The sequence below is a fragment of the Salminus brasiliensis genome, chromosome 22 (assembly GCF_030463535.1).
Source record: "Salminus brasiliensis chromosome 22, fSalBra1.hap2, whole genome shotgun sequence".
Lineage (NCBI taxonomy): Eukaryota > Metazoa > Chordata > Actinopteri > Characiformes > Bryconidae > Salminus > Salminus brasiliensis.
Genome location: NC_132899.1, coordinates 6,041,856 through 6,064,641, shown reverse-complemented (window position 1 = coordinate 6,064,641; position 22,786 = coordinate 6,041,856). Strand labels below are relative to the sequence as shown.

At 41.2% G+C, this 22,786-nt stretch overlaps 1 protein-coding gene across 10 annotated transcripts in view; it reads left to right on the top strand.

The window, feature by feature from the left end:
- The window catches only part of ebf3a (EBF transcription factor 3a), a 121,431-nt gene extending 105,603 nt beyond the window's left edge, over positions 1 to 15,828 (top strand). For 2 of the 10 annotated variants that reach the window (XM_072667033.1, XM_072667031.1), the window contains exons 12-16: positions 5,524 to 5,589; positions 6,360 to 6,537; positions 8,020 to 8,208; positions 9,162 to 9,251; positions 12,890 to 15,828. In XM_072667033.1, the coding sequence (XP_072523134.1) occupies positions 5,524 to 5,589; positions 6,360 to 6,537; positions 8,020 to 8,208; positions 9,162 to 9,251; positions 12,890 to 12,921 (555 nt within the window). In that variant the 3' untranslated portion in view covers positions 12,922 to 15,828. Of the gene's footprint in view, positions 1 to 5,523; positions 5,590 to 6,359; positions 6,538 to 8,019; positions 8,221 to 9,053; positions 9,252 to 12,889 lie in introns of all 10 variants that reach the window. The other 8 variants (XM_072667029.1, XM_072667027.1, XM_072667026.1 and 5 more) reach the window with 6 other exon arrangements.
- The last annotated feature ends 6,958 nt before the right edge of the window (positions 15,829 to 22,786 follow it).

Genomic DNA, 22,786 nt, shown 5'->3' with positions numbered 1-22,786 from the left:
TTTCTGATGTGTGATTATTTTCCCCTTGTTTTCCTTTCATTTTCCAAAGCTAGATCCACTTTAATCTTTTGTTTACAAAGCTCTTCCGTTATAAGTCCTTGTCTTAGCGGGTTAATAAATGAGGTCCACACTCGCGTTTTATATCAGCAGCAGGCTCTCTCTCTTACTGAGTGCAGCACGAGAGTGTTTTCCTTTTTTTTTTGGCCCACTCTTTTTTTTTTTTTTTATTCCTCCCGTTCGAATCCCTACAATCCGAGTGGTTTGCCTACTTTGGCTCCCATGTGGGTGACACATATCGCCCTTGTTTTTGATGTGTGACATAAAAGAAAAAGCCACGCTTATCATTTCTTTTCTTTTTTTCCCTTCTTCTTCTCTTCTTTGTTCGCCGTTCTTTGATTCGCTTTCTTTTTTTATATATATATTTTTTTATTCCCCTCGTTTGGCTTTGATATGATCTATGACTCGCACCCAGGCTAATAGAAAATGTGTTAATTTCCCATCTGAGACGGGCACGGAGCCCAGGGCTTTTCTTAATAACACGTCGGGAGATTATTTTGTACCCAGTTCGTGGGTGCTGACCACCGGCGAGCTCTAATAACAGATATCATACAAATATCTATTAAGGCCCAGCATGGGAGCACCCGTTATCATTAAGGCGGAGCCCGGCTGCTCCGAGCCAGGGCCCGAGTGTCCCGCCGACTCGAGCCGGACCCGGGAATCCCTCAGCAGAGCTGCGGCCCCCCGCGCCACATGATGTGTTTCAATTACACTTGGCTTTCTCTCTCTGTGGAGAGCAATATCTAGACAGGAAATCTCGTTCCAGTAAATGCTTTAAACTATCCATTACCAATAAAGCAGCGGAACCAGGCCCGGTCTTCTTCTTTTTTTTAGGTCCAGAGCTTTTGTTCCAAATACTTTTGTGTTCTTGCCTTCAAAAGCGCACTTACGTCTCCATTAAGGCCCAGGCGAAGACCAAGAAAAGCATCCAAAAACAAAATGCATGCGCTGTTGTGGAAATGCAGGCTGTAGAGAAGTGGTAAAGGCAACACAAGCTTGATGGAGATGGTGGAGGGGGGAAGGGAGGGCAGATGGGGGGAATGGGTTCGCCTTTTCTAATTCAGGTAAACCTTCAACACCAGGGGCCTTCGCAGCCAGCCGATTGCCGAGGAGAGATGGATTCTAGCAGTTCCAATAAACAACATAAATATTTGATTTCGGGCTTTTAATGGACCCAAATGTGGAGTTCAGCGACATGTAAATGAAAGTGCCAAGTGATTTATCATAGTTACGGCAGCCGTCTGCTCCAGGCGGCGAAACCCGCCGGGTCACAGCCGGCTCCGCGCAAAGCAGCAATTGACCCTTACACGGATTCTCAATGAGAGTGTGTGTGAGAGGGCGTTGTGTGTGTGTGAGGGTGCGGCAGCATTAGGGCCTAGACAGGCCTGGGTAATAAGGAGGGAGGAATGTAAAGCGTGTGTTGCCAATAAGGCGAAGGCGTCACACTCCTGTTCTCTCCGCCACTTCAGCATAGAGTTGATAATACTAACCTGATATTGATTTCCACTGTGCCTCCTTCAGTAACACCCCCCAACACACACTCACACACACACATACACCACCAACCAACCCCCTTTAAACTCCTCCTCCCTCCTATTGTAAGGAATCTGCAATGGCCGTGGTTTGACGGGTAATTGTGGTCGGGACAGAAAACCAATATGGCGAACGTGTATTGCTTTCGACGTACACTAATAATGCCTCGGCTACATATGTACGCTCTTAGCGAGGGCACGCCCGAATTGAAGTTTACCTCCCTAATTTTAGATAACATCAAAATTTGCAAGCTCAATCCGGGCTTAGGGGCGCCACGCCGGCGCGTTTATATAGGAAGATAGGGCAGAGAGAATAAAGGCAATATCAGGAGGCAGTCATGTGATGAAGGGGGAGATTGCTAAAGGGACCTTCCAGCCCGCTCTCCTTATTCTCTCCTATTTGAAAACGGCATCGTCCATTATCCTCGGCGCGGGCCAGGAGACAAAACAGAGAAATGGGAATCTGATTAGATGCTATACTTTCGCTTATGCTTGATCAAATGATCTTTATTGCCATCATATAGCGGTAACCTGCCCGTTTTGCTGGCGAATTAATCGCTCCCTTTCCTCTTTCCCTTTCGTTCCTCTCCCCCCACTTCGTTTCGACCTGGCAAACACAAATCTATTCCGCTTCCTTCTCAATCTAATATACAAGAAAATTTATTAGAAATGCATTCATGTCGAGCAATTACCCATGCATTAAAATTCATCTTCTTTCTCTCGGCTTTTTGAAGTAGCTACATCTATTGGGCCCCAACACTCCTCAATGTATTCATAACCTGAGGCTAGAACTAACAGAATAATTGCTTTACAGTTTAGAATGACATTAGCACCTCCAGCCAGCTCACCTCGCCTGGGTTTCTGCCGCTGATATAGTGAGCGCACCCCCCGCTCCAGATATTGGGAGGCTGATAGTAATAATAATAATAATAATGTGAGCCCCTCGTTTTAAACGGTTCACGTCCACGGGCGGAACAGTCGAACACTTGTAATAATAACGCCCCACATTTGTCATGAAAGCAAGCTCGGGGATCGTTTTTGAGCTTTAATAGTTTCCGTTTAACCTGGAGTCTCTTACATCTCGGCAAAGGAGGGAGGCAAGGCAAGGGGTGGTGGTGGGGGGTGGAGAGAAGAGAGAGCGAGAAAGGCAAGGGAGAGAGGAGTCAATTACACTTAGCGTAGCGGCGCTCCGAAATTTACATTGAAATGCTTCTCAAACACCATTCACCGCTAATCATATTCCCAGCGTGAGGCCCCGGCTGAGCCGAGAGGGAGGCCACGTTCCGAACAAAACAAACTCATCGAGCCTCCGATGATTGGGCCCCTACTCCAGCTTCGCACTTCAGCACCAGCCGCTAAATCCGCTTCATTAGTAGAGACACCTCGTGGCAAATGACAGATTAGAGTGGAGAGGAGAACGTGATTTCCTTAAACTATCCTTATGTCTCCTCCACCCGGCCGCCATATGGATGAGGAGTTCGAGAGAGGCTCGCCCAGACGGGCTTCTTCTTCCTCTTCTTTTTTTTTTTTCTTCCCTGTCTTGGCGGACGTGGCGCCCGTCTTAATTGTAGTAATCGTCGGGCAAAATTGGGAGACGTGTAAGGAGCCTCGCGATATGACGGCTGGAGATGATGAGTAATTATTAGCAGCGCAGAAAAACACTTTATCTCGCTCCAAGAGAGAGAGAGAGAGAGAGAGAGAGAGAGAGCGAGAGCGAGAGAGAGAGAGAGAAAGAGAGAGAGAGCGTGCCGGAGCCGGCTGATGGGACAGGATTAAGACAGCTGGGCCTTTCATTGATTGTACCTGCCGCGTGACAAGTGTAATTCTTTATTTGTATGCAAACTAGATGCATGCAACATGAAGCAGAGACACCAATTTCTGAGGTAAATGCCCATTTTAAGAGCCACTCATCCGCTCCCTCTCAGGATTAGAGTGTGTCTCTATAAAACGTATGGCGTGCGCACCGGGGCCCCCGACTTCTGCGATTAATCTTAATAAATACAGATCCAAGATGGCGGCTCGGGCTGTGAACGAAGCAGCCAGCCAGCCAGCCAGCCAGCCAGCCGTGCCGAAGGAAGGAAGGAGGGGAAAGTGTGCGCTGGCAAGGGCAAGAGTTAGAGTAGGGCCTCCTTTTGGAGATCTCAGAGCGTTCACTGTGGGGTTTTACTAGGGAAGTGTCAAAAGAGAAAAGCCTCTAACACTCTGACGCTCTCAGGGGTCTGCTGGTAACCTTGATTTACGGAAAAACAAGAAGGAAAGATCGCTCTGCACTTTTGACCTCGCTGACTGCCTTGTACATATACTGTCTGGGTACTGGATGCAGGCCTGGGGAACTTTGCCTCTTTTGGTTTAGACACAATTAGGGTGTTGGTCTGTGAGATCAGCCTTTCCAAGTTAAAGAAAAAGCCACGTTCAGGTTAAAACCTTGTTACTTTTTAAAGCCTTTTGCAAATACCAGCTGCTATATGTTAAATGGACTAAAATTCTCATTACAATCAAATATAAATCTCCATTTTTGACATTGAAACTGGAATCTGGCGGTTCTTTACTCCAAATTTCACCATGACCAATAGAAATGCTCCAAAATACCCGGGGGTCACGAGTTCGAATCCCGAGCCATGCCGCTTTGCCATCAGCAGCTGGAGATGCCACCGTCTCCCCACATCACTCTTAAGTGATGTTGGCCGGCACAGACGTCTGTTAACTGGTGTGGTGGAGCTGGGGACCCGGCGCTGTCCTTCGAATGTGTGTCGGCTTCCCGGCGATGCCACTTCAGCGACAGTTCGAAAAGAGGTAGTGGCTGGCTTTGACTGTATCGGAGGAGACGTGCGTTAAGTCCTCATTCTCCTAGATATATATATATATATATTGGCTACTTCTACAATTACCCTTCGGGAGACAGCAGGTTCTCAATAACTCCATTGAGATCCATCCTCCGATATCACAAAGAAACACATGTTCCTTTTTTGTTATTAATCGTTTAAATGATCAGATCACCGTAAGAAAACACAGAGCTCGAGGGTTGCCACTTGAAGACAAGAGCGAAAAACAACAACAAAAAAAAAAACAATAGGCCAGGCCAAGCGAGACGTCCTGGAGCAGCTCACGAGGCTGGTTGGCAGGCTGGGTGTAATTTTTGAAGGGAAGCTAAGCAGAAAGTTAATCCGTGTTGTGCTATAAGTAGGGGGAGGCATGCAGACATGGATAAGACAGGGTTGTGGGCATCGGGTCCCAGGACGCAGCCTCTCAGGCAGTGCTGCGAGGGAACTCATTTATGAAGTCCTTTACAACAGCCACTGAAAGAGGTTAATTGAAAAATTTCCTAATGTCATTATGAAAGAACTAGATTAACCCGAGCTAATTCACTTTATTGTTCCGAAGAAAGAGGAATGGGCATTGAACTCCGCTACAAATTTGGGGCATGAATTAAAGGGTGAGATGTTGTCTTTGAGGACTCTGCCAGTTTAATTAAGATATGGAAAATGACTCATTGTTCTTTGGCACCAAAGTGGGCGGATTTAGCCGCCGAACGCCGGGCTCTCGCGCTTTACGTATCGCTCGCGTGTGTTTGTTTGTTCAATACCCACAAGGCCGCAGCATTAAAAACTCGAGTGCTTATTTTTTGATTCCTTTTAGCTTAGAGCTTTAGGTTGCGCGCCACTTCACTCGCTCTGGAGTGAGCGAGACCCAGGCCGAAAGAAAGGAAAGGAATGGGTCCGAGAGCTAAAATCTTCCGATTATGGGGCTAAAAATCATCAAATGTTCTGAAAATTAAATAGCATAGGGTATAAATATTCACGGCTTCACTTATAACCTAAGTAAAGTCTGTCTACATGGATTTTAATGAATTTACATAAATCCACGTGGAGCTTGTAGTGATTTGACTCCCTTTATTTGTCTGCGGCTCTAATTGGAGTGTTTGTTTGCATTGTAGGAGGTTCTACTAAAGAGAGCAGCTGACCTTGTGGAGGCTCTGTATGGAATGCCCCACAACAACCAGGTAATACACCTTACACACCAGTACAGGCTAATGAACAAGCATGCACACTCTCTCTCTCTCTCTCTCTCGTTCTTTCTCTCTTACTCTCTCATACACTTTCTCTATCTCTCTCTCTCTCTCTCTCTCTCTCTCTCTCTCTCTCTCTTTCTCTGTACAGTGGCTGTAATTAAATCAGTGCCTCTCTCCCCCTGCTATGCTCCTCTTTGTACATTTCAAAGCTAGCTGCAGGCCATTGTACTGTAGCAGGGTGTCATTGCACCAAGAGTATTTTTTCTTCTCCCTCGTTCTCTTTTTCTCTCACTTTTATTTGTGCTTGCTGCTCATGGACCAGAGAGAGGAGTTAATCACTCGCAACACACACACACTCATATGCCTGCACAAACACACACATACACACACACACTCACACAGAGAGTGGTTTATTTAAATGGAAGAATAACCTTGAACTTGGCCCAAAAGGCACGTTTTCTCGAACACGTTGTAGAAAGCAGTGCTTTGCAGATGTGCTTGAGAGGTCTAATACATATTCAAAAGCAATGATCCGTGTTCTTGTTCTTTAGCAGTTTGGGCGTGCAGAGGCAAACACTTTACAATCCAGTCACATCGCATCTGAAAGGGAGCGAGAAATAAAACAATTAAATAATAAAATAAAAAATAAACACATACCATCGTAGCGTAGTATAGCTGTGGCCACATTTGCATTAAAAATGAATAAGCACAGCGAAGGTGAAGACGTCGGATCTGACCGATCTGTCCCTTTTCTTCTGCAGGAGATCATTCTGAAGAGGGCGGCGGACATCGCGGAGGCCCTGTACAGCGTACCACGCAACCACAACCAGATCCCGTCTCTCGCTAACACTGCGTCTCACGGCGGCATGATGGGCGTCAACTCCTTCAGCAGCCAGTTGGCGGTCAACGTCTCTGAGACCTCACAGGGTAATGATCAGGGTATGTGGCCATGTGTGAAGATAAGCTGCAACAACCAAAAAAGAAAAAATAAATAAAAAATAATGAATAGTAGCCATTTAACTTAGCTAGCCTTAGTTAGCTTAGAGGCAAACATTTCTTAATATGCTTGGTACAATCTGTCTGATGTGTTAATGTATGAGGATTTGGCTTCCGGACGTTTTTCTGAACGCTGTTTGTGATGGCTAGCTAACACCTAACCTTAGAAAGTCTTGGCTAGCTGCATAGAAGGAAGCCAAATGTGTAAAATGTGCCAGCTAGCAGTACCTAAACACATTACTAATGAAACCTAATGGAACATTGGATCTATCTGCTACAGTATCAGTGAATATTTGGCTCTTTAAGCACACCTGTACAATGTTTGTGGCTAGCTAACAGCTACAAATTAGCAACTACAAGAAATATGGAAAGTGGCACAGTACTGCTGCAGCTTTATCTTCCCTGGCTGGGTGTAGTGTGGGTCCCTGGAGGTGCCTGACCCTGTCCCCTGCCCCCCAACAGCCTGCTGGTGCATACCGCCTTTACCCACGGTGCTGATAATGGCTTCACACCTGTTCTGTTGTTGCTAACGTGCAGGTCAGGGCACAGGCTAAGCACGGTGACACAAGGCTTAAGATGCAGAATATTCTAGTCATGAAAAATGCAAGACAGCAGGAAGCATGGTTCAAGGCGGACAGCGGCCTTTATGTGACTTCCAATACATTTAAAACAGACATATATGCATGTCTGTATAGATAAACACTACTGGCCCAGCATTATGGAAGCAAACTGTGTTAAAAGTGATTTAAAAAAATATATATTTATATTTATATTTGGCAAAAACATTTTGTCCCATATATTCCATCCAGTGATGTACTCCTACACTCCTACACTGTAATGACCTCATTTTAGTCCATTTGTCCAAATGTAAGAACTGCTTTGGATAAATGAGTTGAGTATAACCTGCCCACTCTTGCTGAAGTTTTAAGTAGTGTTTCAGGCCAGACTGCTTTGTGAATGAGGCGAAAAACAAGGCAGCCTATCAGAAGAGAGGTGATAAAGGATAATTAAAGTGATGGAAAAATGAATTACTGTTTTTGATGCATAAACTGACAACAAACATTATAAAAGTTTTTCAAGAATGAAAATAAAATTCAAGGAAGATGTAGAAAATGTTATAGTTTAATAGTTTAATAGTTTTTGATTCTTTACCAACTCCAAACTCCACATATCATTAGAGCTGTATAAAACGTATTTAATTAAAAGCAAATCTATTAAAAATGATCTTTTAATGAAATCTATAACTTTTGGAACATTTGGCCAGTAGTGCATATATATAAATATAATATGGTGGGATAGGGCCCTGTGGACAGGAGATGGCACCTACATGTATTCAGTACATCTTAATGAAAAGCAATGCTATGAATCCTCTCAGTTACGTCAGTAGAAACACCAACATTACCACGTCATGTTTCTCGCCTGCAGTTGGTTACAGCCGCAACACGAGCAGTGTGTCCCCACGCGGCTACGTCCCCAGCAGCACCCCGCAGCAGTCCAACTACAACACCGTCAGCAACAGCATGAACGGCTACGGAAATGCAGGCATGCCCAACCTGGGCGTTCCCAGCTCACCAGGATTCCTCAACGGCTCCTCCGCCAACTCCCCCTACGGCAGTAAGTATCAAGGTAATTACCCCTCCCCTCCGCTCTCTCTCTCTCTCTCTCTCTGTCTCCCCCATCCACCTGTGCTCTCCTTCCTTTTTGACACTCCTCTGTTGTTTGTTTGTTTGTTAGTTGGTTTGTTTGTTTGTGTTTGTTTGTTTGGTTTGTTTATTTCTTTTATTCTTTTTTTTTCTCGGTTGATTCTTTTGGGAATGTGTGCTACTGGATAAAAGGAGGGGTGACTCTGGAGGCTGAACACCCGAAAACAAGCCACATAGAAATCCAACCAATCCAATAGCAAAAAAAAAAAAAGAAAAGAAATTACACTGAACCGAGCAGGCCACCGACAAAAACGAACAAACAAACAAACAAACAACAAAAAAATCAAAGTGTCCCTCGAAATTCTCTCCTTTTTTAATCAGAGTCGATAAAAACACCTATTATCCAGACAGTGGCCGAGGCAGGACATCTCATCGCCCATTCCAACCCCATTTTTGAGTTCAGTTGATTTCACTTTATCCAGCTTTCTTCATTTTTTTCCAATGTTTCCTTTCAGCTGAAAATATGCCACCAAAAATAAAAACCCATACACGCTCACACCTCCCTCACGAAAATTCCCACCATATCCTCATAATCATTTCCTCCCTCATTTGTTTTCATCTCGTGATTATGATTTGAAAAAGAGGCGAGGCCTGGCTCTCCCTGACTCTTGTCTATGAGTTAAAAGTACAAGCAACAAAATATCTCTCTCTCTATATATATATATTTAATAAGAAATAAAAATAAATAAATAAATAAATAAAACAACAAAAAAGTGGAACTCTCTCTGAGTGGTGACTATGTTTGCTTTATTGCAGTAGTTCCGTCGAGCCCTACCATGGCAGCCTCTTCGGTCAGCCTCTCTTCAAACTGTAGCAGTACACACGGCATTTTCTCATTCTCACCTGCCAATGTCATCTCTGCAGTGAAACAAAAGAGCGCCTTTGCCCCCGTTGTCAGGCCCCAAGCATCTCCACCTCCTTCTTGCACCAGTGCAAATGGCAATGGACTTCAAGGTGAGAGCCGCCTCCCTCCTTTTATGATGCCGCACAGCCGCCTCACCTGTTGGCTCACGCTAGCTTCCTTCTCTCTCTTTCTGTCTCTCTCTGGAACCCAGAGAGGCTCAGACCCCATTCACTTTACCGACCGCCATGCTACTTTCTCCAACATGGCTGGCTTGTGTATGAATTATGTATATTTGTATGTGTGTGTGTGTGTGTGTGTGAATGGATGAACAAATGGACGGATGGATGAGTTCAGGCGAGCACATTATGCATGCCGGCATGGAGCATGGGTGCGCATGTGTGACTTTATATGTATTGGTTTATTTATCTAACATTAATGATTGAGGGAAGTCAAACGTCTCCTGAGATTTGAGCTCCTCGCTCTGACTTTCCGAAGGCTTGGCACAGTCAAGTTGGTGTTTTTCCATGCTCAGAGAAGCTTCAAATCCACGGCATGGCCGAACCAACCTGAACAGAGGATGGCTAGCACATGCAAAACACTTAAAATGCCATGACCATTTTACTAACTCATTTTTCACTGTCCACCTTTACATCATCTGAATAGAACCTTGCATACAGTCTGAAAAACTTTGAGAAAGGTTCTTTGAGAAATTCTACAAAAGAAGGACTTTTGTTTCCATAAGAAAAACATTTTTTTAATATGCGTGAGTGTGAAGAACCTCGATATTGGTCAACAAACCTCTACATCTTGTAGGTTCTTCAGACTTTTAGATGGTCTCAAACATCTCAAAATTGTTCTTTATGGAAGCAACGGTGGTTCTTCTTAGATTTAGACCTTTACTACCTTTATCTAGTCCTTCTTGGTTTCTCAGTCCTTTACAATGCTCTCCACACCCACTAATATGTAGCTGGTTCTTCTGTGGTATCTCCCAAAGAACCCTTTGAAGCACCTTTATTTTTGCAGGGGCGAGACCCGCAACACTAAATACACTCTTAAAGGTGCTTCAAAGGGGTCTTTGAGTAAATGCCACAAAATAACCACATATTTTTCCAGAAAGAACCTGTATTTCTGAGATGTGTGAGTGTGAGGAACAGTTATATTGGTCAACAAACCTTTACATCTTGTAGGTTCTTTAGACTTTTTGAAGGTCTTCCTTCTCAAACATCTCAAAAATGGTTCTTTATGAAAACAAAGGTGGTTCCTCTTAGATTTGGACCTTTACTACCTTTATCTAGTCCTTCTTGGTTTCTCAGTCCTTTGCAATGCTCTCCACACCCACTATTCTCTAATATGGAGCTTTTGTTTCCAGAAAGAACCATTTTTAAGATGTGTGAGTGTGAGGAACATTTATATTGTCTAGTCCTTCTTGGTTCTTCAATGCTTTGGAAGGTTCTTCACGCTCACATAATCTCTAATACGGAAACCAAAGCGGTTCTTCTAAGGCATCTCTCCAAGAAACCTTTTAAGCACCTTTATTTTAATATTCACTAATCTCATCCACCCCAGTTGTCTTTAACTGAGTCTACCCCGTGTTCAGGGATGAACATGTCATTGTAATGGCTCCCGGATGAAAGATTCCTGTGTTCGTAGTCGTGAGAAAACACGCATACGTCAAAGTTCCCCTGATTTCCTATGAATATTGTAGCCGGTTAAAAATTCATGCTGTCCTACAGTAGTTACGAAAAACGGTGGCTCTTACAGGGCAAGGGCATTAAGATTTCATAAAGGAGCACCGAGCTTTGGCTTCCCACACCAGCAGAGTAAGACATTGTTTTGACAAACATGGCATGTTCAGAAGCCACTCTGAATGCACTAACAGAAAGAGAGAGAGAGACAGAGAGAGAGAGAGAGAGAGAGCAAGAGAGAGAGTGAGCGCTCTCCAATCCTCGGCAGGACAGCGTCATTCAGCAAATTAACGACTTCCCGAGCCTGCTAAGTGCGCTCGTATTTGCTCTTCGTCAAGGCCGACTTGTTTGCTTTGAAAACATGTTTGAGCCATAGTGTGTGCATCCAAGATTAATAATGTTAGAGCTAATGAACTGGGAAATTAAAGTTCATGCTGCTACATGCATCCACTTATTAATATGTGGTTTGCAGAAATTAATGAGGAATGCCATGGCATCGGGTGCTTTGGCAAACTTAAAAGCACTTCAACCATGACTCTACAAATAAGTTGAAAGTAGCTAAAGGATGTTTTTCTTTTTTATTTTGAAAAAAAAAAATAAAACGCCTGGCACTTCACTAGCCACCTAATTGTGGAAGTGAGTAGAGTTCATCAGTCTTAGATTTCTCTCTTCATCTCAGCAGGGCCACCGTCACGGCCTTCCTATTCTTTCTTTAGAGAAAACTAAAGAAGTGCTGGACGTTATTGCTGAAACTCAGCGTTGTGATACACACATGTACATCTCCCCTATTGTAACTTTGCAGGAGAAGGAAAATCGTCCTCATTAACTTTCAGTGGAAGTCAATGTAGATCACATATATCACAGATTGAGTGAACCCATACTTCTACATATCATTTCATCCACATATCATGCCTGTTAAAAACCTTGTATCTCCATTTTTGTTTACGTAATTTGAAATTGCCAGCTGCTGTTTACATTGTGTACGAATCTCGCAATGATTGGGCCGACAAAAATGCTTCAGAGTTCCTTATTCCAAGTTATTTCAGAGCATTTAGAGCATTATAGATATTCTTTAGCAACAATCAAGTCTTCTTCCATCAAGGAATTCTGGAGCATTTCTGTAGGCCCGTTCATCATTGAATACTGATACAAGGGCAGTCAAAAGTAAAAAGTATAAAAATGGAGATATTTTGAGATGTTCCAATTGAGAAAAATGCAGATCATCATCAAACCAAGTCATCATCCTTTATCAAGAAATTCTGGAGCATTTCTATTGGTCCATTAATTAATACATACTGATATTATATAAAGCAGTCAAGGCTAAAAATGATCAAAATGAAGAAATCTGAGGTTTCCGCAACAATCAAGTCTTCTTCTATCAAGCATTTCTATGGTCCACTCTTAATAACATTTTGATACAATATCATTATTGAATATTGTATATTATACAATATCATCATAATAACATTTTGATAGCTCTCAGCTTCACATTATAAACTAAAGCAAAGCTTTCTATTAGGTCAAATCTAAGCAGAGTCTGCAGGCTGGCCAAAAAGTGGATGACCCGGCTGTGTGACGTTAGCTGAAGTGACCGTGTTGTTTCTCAGCTGTCAGCATGGCCTCTCCCCGGGGAGTCTGGGCTCTCTGATGGCCATTAACAAAACGCTAAGAGAAATCTCACACATGTGGGAGTGGGGATACTTTCTCCTCGAAATGTCAGAAAGCTCCTCCTTCAAAACGTTGAAGCCTTTCCGTCTTGTCTTGTAGGAAAAAGTACATACACGCAAATGCCTCCCCGCCCCCCCTCCCAATCCTCATTCCTACTCCACCAAACCCCTGTGGCCCCCCAGCTCCAGCTCCATGCTGCAATCTTACAAACACATCTCACACTTTCATTGACTGCGCCAAGCCCTCTTCAGTCAGAGTGTTTTGTGAAATGCTAGCGACACACTTTTGTGCCGTGTGCTTTCTTTGTCCTCCGTGAGGTATCTGGGGATATCCGGTGCTAAAATATTTCTTCCCTCTCTCTCTCTCTCTCTCTCTCTCTCTCTCTTTCTCTCCAGCTATGTCCGGACTGGTGGTCCCACCCATGTAAATTGCACTTCCACTTCTTGTAAAGCAGCAAAGTCCACGAGATGAGCCTCGGGGTACATCACAGAACGCTCTCCCGGAATCTGTGTCGTCGATCATGAAGTAAATCAAGTCTAAATCAGAGGAAAACAAACAAACAAAAGAAAAAAGAGAGACTTTGTTTCAAAGATTTTATTCAAACTAATATAAATTGACATGCAAGAAACTTTGTCATGAACGATTTAATTTTATTGACTGAATTTCTTGTCATATTTTCACATTTCTCAGTCTTGAAGAAAAAAAAGAAAAAAACGGAAAAGAAAAAAAAAGCCTATTTTGTATAAACATTTCTGGTTTGATCTTGGCTATGTCTAGTTCTTGCTATGTGTGGGGAGAAACTTTGTGGATATGCCATTTGATGAAAACACTGACTGAAATGTCTCTGAATGTTTCTTTTCAAACGATGCGCAGCCGTCGCACATCTCTATAATGTGAAGTCATTTTCATTATTTTTTGCTTTTTTGCTTTTTTAGTTTGGTTTTGTTTCGTTTTTTTGATTTGTGGTGAGAAAAAAGGGGGCCAAGCCAACACAGCAGAGCCAACAAACTGGAAAAATATATAGCCTAAAATATATGATTTATTAAAACATACACATTAAAAAGTGAATACGAAGGAACGGGGAGGAACAGGCAGAGGAGATGTTATCATGCATACTTCATGAAAATGAACTTTGTAACTTATTGTAGGTAGAAATTGTAACTTTGATATTGCAAAAATTCTTCTCTTGCCTTCGACAAGCACACTAACGGAGACGAGACGCCACTGTCTGTTGGTTAAAAAGAGAATAAAAAAAAAGAAAGAAAGAAAAATACTTCCACTGCTAAAGCTTCCTGTAAAGCAAGTGTGATCTGCAATGTTTTTCAACTTTTTGCTAGCACTGTATACTATTGCATTCTTAGGCTACTGTGGAGTCTGTTTCTTGTACCAGAAAGTTGTCCTTTTACTTCTAGCTCCTTATTCCCTAATGTGTTTTGTATGTGGTTATACAATTGTAGACTTTTGTGATTTTGCCAAAGTTGTAGCTAAATATTTATACACTTGTCTTGAATTTTCCAGATCCACTTAAATATTTAGTACAGAGTTTTATTCCTACTAAAACAGCTAGGAGTAAAATAGTCTTATACATTGCAACACTTTCACACAAACACTTGCGGTCACTAAGGGGTTTTTTGTAACATATCAATTATAAATATTGTATTTATCTTTGAAATTTTGTATATTGCTTTCCATCCTTTTATTTGATCTCATATGTAATGTTTATCATGGCCGATATTGTGATGCAACACAGAACGTTATGATGCCAAGACCCATTTGCGCTCTTATTTTTGTTTTTGTATCAATAGATCACAATGTCTATACACTTTATTTGTAATTCAGATGTTTTGCTACATCGTCAGAGCAAACGATTCTGTCCATTTCTTTTTGTTAGTTCATTGTTTGTTATTTTGAGGAACAGTCAAATCCATTGTTTATTTTTATATTAATTTTTAAGTTATCTGAACAGATACTTTTTTTTTTTTGTTTTGGAATAAAAACTGTTTGTTGTATAGTCAAATAAATTGTTTGTGTCACATGGCTGTAATAATATTAGTAGAAAAACGTGCATGTCAAGCAGCCCCAGGGGGGAAAGATTCAATTGTGGTTGTAAATTTTGTTTTTGTAGAATGTAAAAAGTCATTTTTACCTGCCACCCATGACTTTGCCACATAGCTCAACCGTGTTTACAGGGAACAAAAAGACAAAAAAAAGAAAAAAGGAAAAAAAAAATCTGGAATGGAAACATACATACGTACTTCAGTCACTAACGTTTATTAAAATATGTCAGAAAAAAATAAGCTCTGTCAAAGCCTTCAGAGTGAATCTCTTGAGAGTAACCTTTCTGCTGTTTTAATGACAACCATACACCACAATGCCAATCATTACTCCATTCAAATGATCAATGGTGTAAAAAGCACAAGCATTTTTTACTAAAATAAAAAATAATTATTGTGACCCCTCATCTTTTTGGACTATTTTGTCGGTTTCTTTTTCTTTTTCCGTTTTCTTTTTTTATTATTATTTTATTTTACATTGAATTTGCTGTACTCCCTCAAGTAAGACTAAAAAATGAAGGGGAAAACTAATAATAATAAAAAAAAAGTTCAATTTTTGTATCGTATATGAAGAGCCGGGATTAAGATGTTCTATATTGTACATGCCATTTTGTAATTACTCCATGATACAGTAGCACAGTAGCTAATCATCATAACAGTAAATCAGTTCACATCATTCCTTCCCAATCTCTCCCCCATCAAAATGATTTCGATTTTCTAGTTGTGCCAAAATCAGCGGATAAAACACGATTATTTCTATTCATATTTTTTCTCTTTTTTTCTTTCCTTTGCACTTAACACTTTGTAAAATCTCCTGTTGTCCTGCTAAGTAGTCTGTTTCAAACCAAAAGGGATGTTCCCTCTTGGCAATCTGCACACAAGTTTCCTTTAGCAGCGGGAAGCAAGGGCAGCTGTAGAAGGGAATAAGTGATGAATGTGCAATGCATTTGCTTTGTGATAGCTCAACAAAGCTTAGCTAAGTGGAGGAGCTGGGGAAGTCACCTTGAAAGTGAGAGGAACCCAAGGTTACATGAAGTGCATTTGTGAATATCATCATTTCTGCAATCTGGTTTTGTGTTTTAGGCTAATTAGACCATGCACTCCGTGTTTTGTTACCATTAGTCTGAAGAAGTCACTAAATGGTAGAGCGACTCTGTAAGGGAAAATACTATTTTTGTTTCATGTATACATTTTTTATGTTTATGTCAACATTTCTACATTTTACTGTACAAAGATGTTCATTTTACACAATATTTAATTAAAGTATTTCTTGTCTGTGACCAGTTTCTCCCTGCAATCTTAATTTTATAATTCTCTTATTTGTTTTCTTTTTCTTTTGTAAGAAGAGCGTATAATAAAGAATCAAGAATATGAGACTATTAGAATACTTTTAAAGTTCATGAAACATTTTGTTTACTTAAAGCAAATACCTGCAGAGTCTAGACAGATACATACTTATAAAATACATGCACTTTGTATTAGTTGGTCCTACAATTAAAACTTTATTCCTATTTCTCTAAATACCAACTAAAACTTGCCTTTTTACTTTAGGAGTGAATAAAAACTAAAAGTGAAACTTTTAATAAAAAATTCAATAAAACATCAACCCAACTAATTAAAATGTAAAATTACCTAAATAAATGTCTTACAGAGTCTAAAAATGAATGGAGGTCCTTCATATTATCACTGTCAGACCAAATATGCCAAATAGCAAATTGAATATAAGAGATTTTTTTCCCGATCATTTCTATTGGTCCATTTATCATGAAATAATAACACAATATAAAAAGGTAGCCAAAAGCTAAAGAATAGCTTAAATGTTTTGAGATTTTCCAGTGGAGAACAAATGGAGATGTTTTGCAAGTCCAATGTTGATAAAGCTGACATGTCCAATTTAAAAAACGATGGAGATTCTGAGACGTTCCAATGTATAAACAATGTTCTGAGATGTTTCCATTTAGGAAAAAGATACGTAGATGATCTGAGGTTTTGCAGTTGAGAAAAATAGATAGATGATAGATGTTCTGACATGTTCCAATGGATAAAAAACTAAGATGCTCTGAGATCTTCAGTTCCAATTAAGATAAAATTAGAAAAATAAAAAGAGAGATTGTTGACAGCACCAATCTAATAACTCTAACTTCCCGTCATCAAACCAACAAATCAGCGGCTGTGGACTGGAATCTAGCATCGCGAAGTCCTGTTTGAAATGCCAAAGCAGATGTGTATAAATCTGTGTCATTATGAAACAGAGCAGACTAAGATGGCTGCCCTGTTCGCCTGGCCTTGTACTTGTTGTGGCGCAGGCCGAGGCACTTAGGGCCGGGTGTTTTGGGGTGAGCTGGTGACACAAGGCTTTCATCTTCCACTCCTGTGAATTCCTGGAAGAAAATGGCAGTCTCAGGAGGGAGCAGCCCTGCTCAGCCCACTGATCCCTGAAGAACAACTGCCATTTCACTCCGGACTCTCCATGCTAGCCGTTTCTGCCTCGCGCCTGATAGCATCTCGGCAGATATTCCACCGTAGTACCTCCCGTTCGCTGCACGGGCTGTGGTTACTGCAAAAAAAAAAACAGAAGGTAGGTTCCATCAGCATTAACAAGACACCATTAGTAGACCAGGAGAAGCTCCTCAACTGCTCATGATGTGAATTACAACCTACAGGCACACATGGGCTTTGTCACTCATACATGCTTCATTAGCTAACTAGCAGCAGTAGCACTTGCTTCAGAAGGCAGAGTGAAAGGACAGTACTGGGGCTAACCTTGATGAAGGTCATAAGCTAGGTGACTACCGCATTCGCCGGCACTGTCTGTCTCACCAGGAACCTGCTTTATAAGTGATTTGACTGGATGCCTCATTGAGCACAATGCTGGAAATGTAAGTTATGCAATTACAAGCAAGAAAGAGTGCAGTTAGCTCTACCCACAGCACTTCAGCATGTCTGCTCAGGCACGTGTGCTGTCTCCTTTGAAGGGTGACTTATTCTAGAAGGATTTATGCGAGCAGGATTTCCATTTCTGCACTGGGTATTTCATCTGCTTATTGTCTTAAGTAGCCTACAGATTGAGATTTTGGGCACTCTTCTCAATTAAAAACACTCAGCTAATTGTAAACGATTGGTCGTGTATGAGGCATCAGACTTTATTGGAATACTTGAAGACTTAGAAAGGAAAGGAATCATCGGCAAAAGAAAAGCTATGAAACATGGTATAATGGGCCAGCCAATGAACCACCTGTTTTTATGCAGTTTGTGCAGTTAAGAGCTCTCTGTGATTGGTCTAAATCTGCCTTTTTTCACATTGCTTTCATTGCTTTCATTGTGGGAATATTAAGAAAATCCATGGTATACTCAGATAAGCATACTGTGAAAAGCATAGGTTATAACATATACAATACTGCATGGACATTTTACACACCTAGTGTTTATTTATTCAGTGAATCACCAATATTAGAATAAATATAAAACAAATCCATACATAAATTAGTGCGTTTAAATCACTGTGTTCATTAGAACATCTCCAAAGTTCTCCTCTCTCATGGAGTCTAGTATTATTTAGAGTTCTCCTCAGATCAACACCTGGTTTGGTGGTAAATCAGGGCTTAATGATGGTAGATCAGGTGAGCTGCTGCTGCTGCTGCTGCTGCTGATGGAGTTGAACACATCCTCCATGCTGTGCTGGCTGAACTGGGGGGCGTCCAGGAGAAACCTGGAGCAACCGAGCTCTGTTCTTCAGACTAGCTCACCGACAAGATCTCACTACTTTCTTTCTTCAGAATGAGAAGCTCTTGTTTCTCCTTTTTACTGGATTTATCTTCACCTGCTTTATCTGTTCTGTTGAAATCTGGAGTTTCTTAAATAAAATGCTTGAGTGCATTCCTGCAAAAGCTGCTTACATTGATCAAAAATAGCAATTATAGCATGATCAACTCTGTAAAAAGCCTATGGTCTGCCAGCAGGCCAAAAGTGTTAATGCAAACTTCTACTGCCAAAGAATAGCCCCACCAGTTTGTACAGAAGTCCCTGTAGTTACTAAATAGCATGCCTTAGTGTGTAATAGGCTTTTCTGCATTAAAGGGTTAAGAGTTGTAATCAAATTTTAATGTGTTCATGGATATTTTGCAAAATCTTAGCTTTCAGAATTTATTTTTTTTCATAAGCCTGAAAATAAGAAAATAACACAGATAAATAACCTGAAAAACATCAGTGCTTGATTGTAGCTTTCTTTCCTCCTTTTTGATAGTAGATCTATTAAATCCAGACACCTGGACTTGCCATAGCCTTCACTGAGGCAGTTCATTGGCCAAACCTGGTCAATTGAAAATGATAATAGACATTTCTTGCTTGCATTCCTGCTAGTAATGCATTTCTTTACTCGCCAGCCCATTATGCATCAGTATCTCTTTGAAGATTAATATTACTCAGCTAAAAACAAAGTGGCAGGCACACAGCTAGTGCCCTACATGCTTCACGTCAGATACAATTTAATGGGGGTTCTATGGTCACTTTCTAATTAAGCGCAAAATAAATAGTCGATGAATTCAAAGGCCAAGGTTATCGCTTGTCTAAAAGGGGTGGTATCGTTTTGAACCCTTCATAGTTCAGATGTTTAAAGAGGCGCAAGGTGAAATCCATACTCATCAGCCTGAGAACGAGAGCCTTATAAAGACGACAGAAGAATGGCCTCCCTCTTTTAAAACAAGCACGGATGTTATCTGCCTCTCTGAGTGCCTCTGGTTAGCGGGTCAGAAAATGTCAATTTCTCATCAAGACAACGGTGCCTGCTGCATTTTCCCCCCCCTCTCACAACATAGACAATTAACAGGATGCAGAGCGCTTGCATCAGTGATTCGCAGGTTATTATGCAACCGCCCGCTGGCATAGATCTGGCCCTGCCGCACATAATAGGGGCTGCCTGATAGCCGCAGTGTCGATATGCCAAAGAACAACATTTGAATGTGAGCTGTTGTGCTTATTTGCCTCCAATGGATGATCTGCAGCCCGATAAGTGAGAGCCTACCTGCCGAGGACGCTGCGTGGCGCCTATCTGTGTCTAGCGCAATTATTACAATGAACAAACTGGACAATGGAGAGGCCCCTGTCTTTTACTAGCCGTAGAGAATCAAACTCGCCTGTTTTACCTTCAAATAACTTCCTTTATCTACTGAAAGAAAGCACTTCAGAGTAAATCTAAATTCTATCAGAGGAAATAAAACAACCCCCCAATCAGATTAGGGATCGATTTTTGGTCGCTTGCCATTCGAGGGGAATATCTTGAGAGTGAGATAGCTGCCAGTGTGTGGAAGGACAGCTCTGAAATGGTGTGGCGTTTAAAATACAACCGGTTTGAATTGACATATACATAATCCTAAAGTAAAGCATGTAGCAAGAAGACTTTGATCCATTCATAAAACATGAGTTTGCCAAGCATGTGGAGGTAGTAAAGTTATCGAGCTATTTTATTCACTCGAAAAGGCCAGCAATGGCAGTAGACGCTCTTCAGAACAAGCTGCGCAGTATCACCAGTCATAAAGCCGCAAAGCCACAGCCATTAAGGCCATTACAGCAGCAGCTGCAGGCCTGTGGTCCAGCATTGTTCTAATGTCCAGCCCTGCTTCTTGTCCTCGGTGGATTCCGTAAATGCGGAGACAGAGTCGTCCAGGCCGTGATGTGTTCCCTGTTCATCAAAGAGTGGCCTTGCGTCGGCCCCGGTCAGCCCAGCACCTCACTCAATCACCCAGAAAGCCTCTTTATTACCGGACCCTAATGGCCGTCCTCTGCCATATTTTTTAATGTGAGCATTAAATATTTATAAAACCCGAGTCAATAATCCCTCATAACCCCAGACAGAGGGAGACGACCACTCATTCATTTACTGCGGCCTGTGCACTCTGAAATAAAGCCAAAAGGTCAAGAGGTCACACAATCAAAGGCAGGCAAGGCCGGCCTGGTGCATCTGCTGTCATTATTAGGACAATTATTTCTCCAGTTGCTAGAATTTGTAACAAAGTAAGGCAAGACTGTATTGACTTGAAGATTTTTTTGGTGTTGTTTGTGTGTGTGTGTGTGAGAGAGTCTGCATGTGTGTGTTTTGTTAGGAGCATTATTTTGAACAGTGGCTTATGTATTGTTATCTATCATAGAGCCTCTGCCTTCAATACAACACACACAGGCAGTAAATCAGGCCTCTGCTTGCTCCCTAAGGAGAAAATCCATCGGTACAAAGGTCTTCTCCTGCACACACACACGCACATGCACACACTCATCCTCACCTCAGCCTGCTGGATGAATGTTAATGTGTTTTAGATCAACCATCATAATGTCAATAAGGGTCAAGAATATACTAAACACCAAAGAAATGCTAAAGACGCCAGAAACATCATAGTTTTTTTGGGGGGGAAGGCTGAGGTCACCTCTGTTACCCACTATAAGAAAGGTATGGTGTATTTTGTGTGTTATTTCTCAGTCAAAGCTCATTGAAGAAAGCAGATAAATTCTGACACAGATTCAGAATTAAGAAAATATTTAAAATAAAATGTTATTTATGATGGAAAAAGTAAATTTTACATCCATAATAGATGTTTTATCAATATTTAACTACCTTTAACTAAAGTTCAACAAAACATCTATTAAATGTAGCTGAATGGTACATGGGCAGCGTAGTGATGCAGCAGGCCTGGGGATAAGGCCTAAGGTTAAGGGCTCAATCCTCATTCTAGTCATTGTCATTGAGAAGTTTAATGTGTTACCTGCAATGTCCACATGGGTTTCTACCAGGTATTCCAGCTTTCTCACGCTTAAAACATATGGTAGAAGAATTGGCTATGCTAAACTGCCCCTAAGTAAAAGTATGAATGGGTGTTACCCTGTAATGGACTGACCCCCTGTCCATGTGCCCAATGACTTCAAGTAGACCGAGATCCTGACCAAGAAGAAAAGGACAAGAAGATTAATGAATGAATTAATGAACATTTAGTAAAATGCAGTAGACCTAAATTTCAACCCAGTCAACTTAATCCTAAAGCAAGCTTTAAACCTAATGCTGCAGATAAACAGAGATTAAACAGATCCTGGTGAATAGGTTGGTATGATACAATGGATGACTAGAAAGTAAAAGTCAACCCCAGGATTTTTGGACACCCTTGGACAAGACTCATAACACTAAATTCTCCTACCATGGGTAACATGATTCAAATGTAAGATATGATCTAGATAAGAGTGTCACCCAAATGTAATGGTAAAAAAAACAACAACAACCCTTAGTTCCCTAAAGAACCTTTGCTTTATCTACTGCTCCAACATCTTATACATCAAGCAGAGATGAATTGCTCTGAATAAGAATATTAGACAAATGCTGTAAATGTAAATAATCTGTAAAATCTAATAAATTAGAATTAAAATCTGTAAAATCAATTAAATGTAATTAATTGGAAATTGTATGTTCAGTATCAAGACAAAAACACACACATATATACATATATATATATATATATACAAAAAAGCAAAAAACAAACAAACAAACAGTATTTATATATTATTATTATTATTATTATTATTATTTATATATATATATATATTTTAAGGGATACATAAGTCTGAATAACTAATTGTATTATCAGATATTTGAGTAATTGGTGCTCCACAATTCCACAGTCCACTGCTACATCTTCTATTCTCTTCAGGACACTTATCTTTAGTGCTTCTGCAAAGATCTTCAGGGAGATTTTCCACACTTTCAAAGTTCAATCTGGAGTCTTTTCAATGATTCAATGATGTTAAGGTCTGGACTCTGGGTTGGTCTGCTCATTGCTCTCAGAACTCTTCATTCATTGCTCTCAGCAGCTTCATCAGTTTGATTAGATCAAATGTTCTTTGGTCTTCTTGTTTACTTTTCTCAGTAAGATCATCTTGATCAGCTCCACATCCTTTTAGACCCACATCATTGAGTTGCCTTCTCAGTGGAAGGGTGGACAGAAACACCTGTGGATATCCTTCAGATCTGAAGTTACAGTGGGGCTTAATTTCCTCCTCTTTTAAAGATGAAAGCCTGCTTATCTGACGAGGGCAGTGGCGCGGGCCTATTAGGTCTTGAAGTGTATTGGCTGTCCTGAATGCTGAAGAGATTTACGGCCCTGTTCCTCAAGCAGTGGTGTTGGTTACTGGATAACCACAGAACAAAAGGGCTGAAGACATTTAACGTTGGTTATGCATGCATGTCATGGCGTGTCATGGTAAACG